We start from the raw sequence: 8,323 nt of genomic DNA, 5'->3' as shown, positions 1-8,323 counted from the left end.
TTTTTAAGTTATTTGTTCTATAACCCACGAAGAAAAACTTTTTCTTGTACAAATTTATGAAAATAGATCTTGCGAGCGCTCAACATTCGCGGGTAACAGTGCACTGTTACCCTCTGACGTCATAGACTTTGCATTGTTGCCCACTCAGAGATTTTGGCGGGAAACAGTTTCGTTGTTAGATGTCATGTGACCTAGAAGTAACCAATGAGAGCGCGCGCTGTTGGGAAAAATTTCCAGCTGTTTAACGACGCAACTTGCTTATCCAGGAAACAAATGGTGATTTTTTTTATTCTCTCAAGGTAACTTTAAACCTGTAAGTTGCGTAATTTTATTTACATATGTACAAATTTTTTACACCTTTCAGCTGCCAGAGCTTTTTCAGATCAATTCAGGTTTCTAGGAGACTGCCTTCCTACCCCTCCCCTAAGCCATCGTTTTTGCCCTAAGTGAAAGGTAAGTGTTAATGTCAGCTTAGGGGAGGGGTCAGTGGGCAGTTTCTCTGAAACCTAAATTGTTCCGCTTTCAATAATATTTTTTACCCTACCAGGGGTAACTACTCAAGATACCACTGGTTGGTCATTCCTAATCAAGTATCCAGTCTTCTCTCGTGCACAAATTGTTAAGGAATCCAGAATAATCAAATACGGTACTTTCATCAGTAGAAATACGACATAACCGCTTTATTTTAGTCCTGCACCGTAAAACCAACTTATCTTATTTTAAATTATTTAGATGACGTTTAAATTTTATTTCATTTTGGCAATTTTGATTTAAAAAGCTAGCAAATTGCTCTTGCCATTAGATTAGCTTTAATTGATGAAATGAAAAACTTAAATTACTTTTTCATATTAGTGATTATTTTATAATATTTAAAAGAAAAAAATTCAATTATTTTTATATCCTTTTTCTGGAAAACCACGCAAAAAGTTTATAAAAAGACAAATAAAAAGACAAGAATTAAAAGAGAATAATAAAAAAGAAAAAATGGAATTTTGGAGGTCTTCAACCATCGTAACATCAGCAACTATCTTGAGAAAGGACGGGGATCTTGCCCAATCAAAAAGGATAGGAAGTTCGGTTTAAAATAACCACGAACTTCTCACTTTTATGGTTGATACACATTTGAAAAGATTTTCAAACAACTGAGGAAAACTCATTATACTGTTTTCAGTAAAACGAACAATATTTTGCCTACTTCGAGGTACTGTACAGTTCACTGATCAGTAGAATTCTATTTGACTTCATTTAACGCATTTCGACTGCGTTCTGAATTCGTTTACTAACCTATTTGTACTTGGAGGGTCTCAATGGGGTTAACCTTCAGCCGTGAAAAAAGCGGCCTGAAATTTAACCGTCAGCCGTCGAAAAAGGTGATTTTTTTACGGTGAACTGTCGAAAATGCATATGAAAATTAACCGTCAAAAAGTTTCGAGGTATTTAAAATCTCACTATTTGAGCTGATCTTAACGGAATTCTGGCTCCCGGAGAATCTCTCAAATTGGAAAAACCAGTTCCCATGCATTTTGTACACCTTCTAGGCATCACTTGTCTTAGACAAGACCTTACAACTTGCTTAAATATTTCGAAATTGTGAGTGAAAGTCCCGACAACCTCCAAAACGCAACATGCAGTTAATATTAATTAATACAGAATTCAAAAATAACCACCCCATTGAGACCCTCCACTAACAGCTGCTTTTAGATGGATGTATATCTTCGTTAATTGAATTTTAAAATTTATGACAATCATGAACGTTCAGAAATTAAAGTTTATAGTCTACAACAAAGAAGCACTCGTCATACGTATCAACGTTTGTTATCTGCTCTTTCTTAATTGTTCTATGGGAAATGTCGAGGCCACTTTGTGTTCTTCTGATGAGGACGTCGCACCGTAGTGGATCTAAGCTGTCTGTCCGTAACTTTTCCCGCCTTTTTTATAAAGGTATCAAATTAAGCTGACTTAAACATATCGGACAGAAGTCTTTCCATTGGAATATTGTCGAGTGTACCGCGGAAAAATATCTGTTCTATGCACTTTGCAGACAGCTCTCGCAAGGAAGGCAGCATCAGAAGTAATCTTCCGAAACGTACTTGTTGACTCGGATAGGTCTGATTATCGTATTCTCCCAGCATGCTTTGTGCTTGGTCTTGAAGCTGTTCCACATGGTTTGGTGCTCGTAGCCCTCTGGTATCTGAAATGGGAATTATCAATACAAACAGCATGAGTATTTCTACCTTGCCGCCGAAATAGAAAATAGCAGTGTCATAACAGTGTTGAGTGTGTATTTATCCACTTTGAAAAAGGGTCATTCTGCGATTGTAAGCTCCTATGTTTAAGGTTATGTTCACACTGTACAAGATAGCTTTTTGTACCGGCACGAAAAGGTCCGGTATAATATGAACACCTATCCGATATATATTTATGCCTCTCCACAAATCGCCGTTCTTACTGTGTGAACAGAAGCCTCGTAAGGTATGGTTTGCGTGCCGGCACAAAAGCTACCCGTGAACATAGCCTAGAATAGATTGTAAATTGTAAATATCTTATTATCCACTCCCCTCAGGGCTTTTCAGGGATAATTTACAACACTGGTTGGGGGACTTTGCCAGACTACTTAGGTAAAGTTTACAGGTAATGAAGGATTGAGTAATGATGCCCCCATACATGAGTGTGAAAGTGAGATAGACCACTACGCCAGGCACTACGTACCCTACTCTTTACGAAGAGTGTGTGGGTTCTTTAACGTCCCACAGATTTTTTATTAGATGTGCAAGGGCTTGTGAGACGGGGCCTACGGTTTATCGTCCTTATCCAAGAAGACTAGAAAGTCAAACCGTTTGCAGATGTTATTACAAAGGCAACAACTTCCTCCTCGGTTATTTAAAGACTCTGGGTGTTAGTCCGGCCTGGGTTAGAACCCGCGACCTCCCACTCAGCAGACCGGCGCTTAACCCATTGAGCTAACCGGGTGGCGGTTGGACTCTTCCTGGCTGGAGTTTTCGGATTGATAGTGAAATTCTCTCTACGACTTTCAAGACGGCTAATGGTAAGCACCCCTATTAACTATACCCAATACCACTGCTTTGTTGGTATCTAAAAACAAAATTACCAACCTGGCTTAAAGAGAACAATAGCTTTCAGGCATGCGTACTCCGTCTGGTCAATATTGGCAGCTCGAAACCTTTCAACAATGTTTTTCAACGCCTTGATGTCTCCCATTCCACACATCATCTTGTCTGTCCCGTCCCGCTCCGGGTTCAATCCCGCAGCGGCGAGTAAAGTGTTCATCTCAACTGGAAGATTCCACTGGGCAACGCTGAGGATGAAGAGCTCGCTCCAGCCCTCCTCGAGAAGAATCGCCTGATCTCGGAAAGGCAGATCAAAGAACGTCGGGATGTTACGAACCCATTTGACTGTCATAAACAAGATACGAACAGCGGACTCATGTAACATTTCCGGAGAGCCGAGATATACAAGTGGGTAAGGTACTTGCTGTCCATGCTGTGGGGTATGGGGTGGGGTCATGGTCGCTGCCATGGAAACGGCTACTGAAGCATCCTTAGGGCTCTCCGGTTTAACATACCCAATAAGAAACCTTGGAGGGCTGTTTCTATAGCAACCAGGCTCTGGTGTCACCGGCGCGTCGAACACCTTTTCTTTCTTCGGGGTTATGTGAATCTGGGTGGGTGGGGTGGGTGGCATGTCAAAGTGTTCTTGCTCATAATTGTTTAGTTTCCTTTTCAAAGTCTTGCATCGGATCTCTTCGTTTTCTACCTTCTTGATGTGATTTGCTCGTGGGGCTCGCTCGTGTTGAACGGCTGAAAAAGTTAAAAATAGATCACAGTGAGGTTAAAAAAATTTTTGCGTTTGCTTTGTCATTACTGAAATGCTCCCCAATACGTTACAACTTTCCCTTCCTAAACTCGTCTGTTAATTTTTTTAGTAGTACGGAAAAGATGGCAACTCAAGAACTGGCCCAAACTATTCAAGTTCAACTCTTCTGCAAGTTGACCAGTATTTACCAAAAACTGATCACGTTTGGTTTTGTCTTGGACTAAATCGTTTGATATCTTTCTTTCTTTCAATTACGAATGGTACTTGAATAGTTTTCATCACATATAGACCATTTATTGCTAATTTCACCAGCACTGAGATCCCATTATCAGAGGATAACATTAATTTTGCAGTCAGTCTAGTGAGGGAGGGAAGGTTACAGAACAACTTACTCGCATCTAGCTAAACTATTCAGATTTCATCCAAAATGCTGAACCGTAAAATTGCACTACTAAAATTATGTAAACAAGCTGCCTCTAAGATTTCCAAGGAACATTTCTTCAGACAAACTTTGTTTTTCTACTTTAAAAGTTATGTTATTCATATCATCATCATCATCATCATCATCGTTATTGTTATTATTTCAGTCATCACATTTTAACAGCTAGTAACGTATTTAGCATTATTATTATTAGTAGTAGTATTATCCTATATCAACTTCAAGTTGGTAACTACTGCTTAAAGTAAGTAGCCGACAGGAAGTTGTTAATTGTTTTGATTATTGTCTTTGGCATTCCTTTTTGTATCGTGGCATGTTAAAAAACAAGACTGAAAAAGAATCTTCCCTGATAAAAAATAGTTTGATATGATATCGCGAAGTAAAGCAACTTTTAATTGGTTATCTCTCTTACGCGAACAACTGTGACGTAACAAAAGAAAACCTTTAAATTCCTTGGGGTCCCTAAGGACATTGATAATTGCGGGTAATAAATGATAATAGGTTTATAACAGCCTCAGCTGTCGTTCCTAGAGATTATGTTTTGCCTTGCTATGATTGGCTAACTGGTCCTTAGATTGATATCAAGTCCCGAAGACTGCATATGTATTGAAATGCTTTTGTTCGCTACACAAATAAGTTTTCTAAATTCCACAAGACGACTTTGGTCGAGCTAAGTAACAAATTAATCAAAACATGAATTGAAAAATCGTTGCTAAACTCTTTTATTGGTAAACAATCGCAGAACCTGCTGTCATTAATTTTGCTGTCATTAGCTTTCAGAAATCACTTGTTCAATCATAAAAAAAACAATGGCGCGTTGTCAACAGAAAGATGATTTTAACAAAATTAGTGTACTTAGGCCAAATATTTCCTTTTATTTTACACTAAGCCAAGAGAAGTGACTTTTAAAAACCATTACTTTATTGTCGACTGCATAAATAGCAAAACCGATAACTTTTAACAAAATTTTTTAAACAGATTAGAAATATTGTTCCGACGGTGGTCGAAATTATATATCACTCATAGTTTTTATGCCATATTTGTTTTTGAATCCATATTTGCCTTTTTCATTCAGTATACCTTACCGCCTATGGCTTGTTATTTGCTTTTCTGCTTGAAGAAAAAAATGGAAACGCCACCTTTAAGAAAATATTTATTTTACGATCGGGCTGAATTCCAAAGCGAATAAATCTGAAGCTTCATTGTACCAAACTTTAAGGGTAATTTTTTTTGTACGCGATGGTCTTGTCTTGATCTGTAGACCAAATAAGTGGAAATTTCCTTTTCAAAAACTTTTTAAAGTAAAAATAATGATTGCAAAAGTGGATCTTAAGCATTTGTTTTTTGAATACATTATGTTGTTGACTTAAGGCAAGGATGAATAAATTTTTGCGGTAAAGTTAAATCACAGTTTACTCTCAAATGAGTCAAAAGACCGTGAAAAGAAACCGGAAAGAGAAAAGGTTCTAAAGAAATAACCAAACAAAAGCATGGTAAGGTTCTTTTTGAGACGGGTATAAAACAAAACACCTTTTTAAGTAACTTCTTCAAATTGTATACAGGGATTGTTTTGTGTTCGGTCTTTTAAACACAAGAATGAATAATTAAATCCCTGGGGTTCATTAAAACGCCCATTTTGCATAAGGCAGCCCGGATACTGCTTCGTCAGAGTTCTGGGCTATTACTTGTATAATCAACTAACCGTATCATTTTATTGTTTGCTTTGAATTTCTGCTAGAATCGAGTCTTCAAACTCACACAGGCTATGAGGCACTGTTGCAGTCGCCGTGTCGCTTCGGTTTGGTTTAGTGTACATGATAAATAATAAATTACTTTCAGTCGAGGGTAAAATCTCTTAACATTGCTCGCCAGTTATATTACGAACACTTAAACGTCGTAAATTGAGTAGAAATATGAAAGGAGGAGCTATGTGCAAAACTACATGTAAACAGCAAATTAATAGAACCTTAGAAGTGTGAATGAACAACAATAGTTTGCGCGCGCGTGTTGTATATTTGGAACTGATTAGCTTTCGAATATGAGATCAGTCTGGTTATCAGGAAATTTGCACAATAAAAACAAATTGCGTTTGATCAGTTTTGGAGAAGTGAGTTTTCTGTTGACGCTTTCTAGTCTTTCTTGCGATTATAACTTTTATGGCAAACACAAAACAAATCGCTACAATGAAACACGTCCCGCTGATCAACAATAAATTAGAATAAATTAAAGTTATATTTGATCTAGTAAGATCTATTAGTTTTGAACTTATTGTGCATATATAGGAGCGATAAAAAGCGAACTTTAAGGAATTTTTTTTCAATTTCTGTCCATCCGCAAAGTGATGCAATGTACAAAGTGAGCTATTGAGTTTTGTGAACACTGCGTATACGCTTTTTAAATTTTGGGTGAGCCCATGTTCGACAGGTGACCATGTATTCGGCAGGTTAGCCTCCTCAAAACCTTACACGACAGAAATAAACTGAATTACAGCCTGAAAACTACAGTTTAAAATTACTAAAAACGTTCCAGTTTTTTCATTAGCTCCCTGTCAGTTTGATTCATAAAGGAAAAAGAATTTTAATTTAAGTTTAATTATTTCAACTTTTGAATGGCCACATTGCTATGCATTTGTAGGTTTCCAGTTAGATCCCGCGTCTTGTTATTTAATGCGAACCCCGGAGAACAAAATTTGCCAGTCTTCATATTTTCACCTTTATATCGTCAGTACAACAGCATACTACTCACCATCTCGGTTCATTCGAACTTCGAAGCATTTCCTTAACCGGCAGGCCTGGCATTGATTGCGTCTGGCGACGTCGATAGGGCAAGCGTTGCTCTCTTTGCAGTGATATGCAAGATCTCTTCGAATGCTGCGCTTGAAAAATCCTCGACATCCATCACAAGTTAGTATACCATAATGTTTCCCAGAAGCTCGGTCCCCACACACTTTGCAGAGAACAATTTGCTTGACTTCTGTAGAGAAATTTAAGGAGAATCAACTTACTTTTCAAGCGAGCGGAATTACCACTTATGACTTTTCGACTTCACTGATTCGTTAGATTAGCTTTGTTTCAGCCACGCGACTGCACGAGCGAGCTAAGAAGCACGCGCACTTTAAAATCGCTGGTTAAAAGTTCCTTTTAAAAATCCAGAGAAACCTCCTTTTTAGCTCTGCTCAACATCAGAACAATGAGAAATTGCAGGTAATGTCTGCTTTAGAGCTCATTTATGGATAAACACTTAAAAATTTCATTCATATACTCAAAAGTTAAAACCGCCTAGATTTAACAACAAATTTTCAGTTGATCACAAAATTCTAGCACTTTCATAACCTATACTTTGCCTTTTTACGACAGACGAGGTAGTTAATTTAGCAGGTTTTCTTGTGTAAACATATTACTTTGTTGTAATTCGTTTAATGAGGCGTAGTCTCAAATACACCTGGCGTAAAAATTACTAGATATCATTTAATTTGGCAAATCATAAAATTGTTATTTTAGGTTGATTTGTTCAGTTGCCGTTTAACAAAAATGCCTGCTAATTCAATATTGGCTAGGCTTGTTTAACTTTCCAATGCTACTTAAGCTTCAAAATCTGTGCTTCTACAACCATGTCCCTCGGACCAAACCGTTAGCAATAGAATCCTATACTGTGCGATCACTTCCCAGTATTTTAAACTAAAATACCTCCTCTTCCACGCCTTGCAGCAAGAACTTCTGTATCTGCCATTAGATTCTGCAGGTCTTATGGCTGGGTAAAGGACCAGCTTGGAATCGACGGAATACGGACCTCGTTTTTAGCACAGCGTCAAAAGGTTGTGCTCAGGAAGTTCTGAGCTGACAAAATCTTGTACGGGCAAGCTGATAGCCGAAATTTGTACTTGCTGGTATTGAACAGGTGCAGAAATTTAACGCGCTCTGATTGGTTAGCGGTCAGAGCGCTGAAAACTCATTGGCTCAGAACCGGTCTTGTATTCACATGGCTAAGCACCTAATTAAATTAGATTATTTTAAATGGATTGGCCCAATCTTCCACGCTCTGGCGAGTTTT

General features: G+C 37.9%; 1 protein-coding gene across 1 annotated transcript; it reads right to left on the bottom strand.

Annotated features, from left to right (window-relative positions):
- Positions 1–642: 642 nt before the first annotated feature.
- On the bottom strand, positions 643–8,002 carry LOC140925060 (nuclear receptor subfamily 2 group E member 1-like). The gene is made up of 4 exons (XM_073375016.1): positions 7,960–8,002; positions 7,019–7,255; positions 3,114–3,818; positions 643–2,191 (listed from the first exon to the last, which is right to left on the bottom strand). Exons 1-4 carry the CDS (start codon positions 8,000–8,002, stop codon positions 1,950–1,952), a joined length of 1,227 nt encoding a protein of 408 aa, XP_073231117.1. The 3' UTR covers positions 643–1,949.
- Positions 8,003–8,323: the final 321 nt, after the last annotated feature.

Source organism: Porites lutea, chromosome 14, assembly GCF_958299795.1.
Source record: "Porites lutea chromosome 14, jaPorLute2.1, whole genome shotgun sequence".
NCBI classification, from domain to species: Eukaryota; Metazoa; Cnidaria; class Anthozoa; order Scleractinia; family Poritidae; genus Porites; species Porites lutea.
Note: the sequence above shows the minus strand (reverse complement) of the source record. Positions and strands in the feature narration are given on the sequence as shown.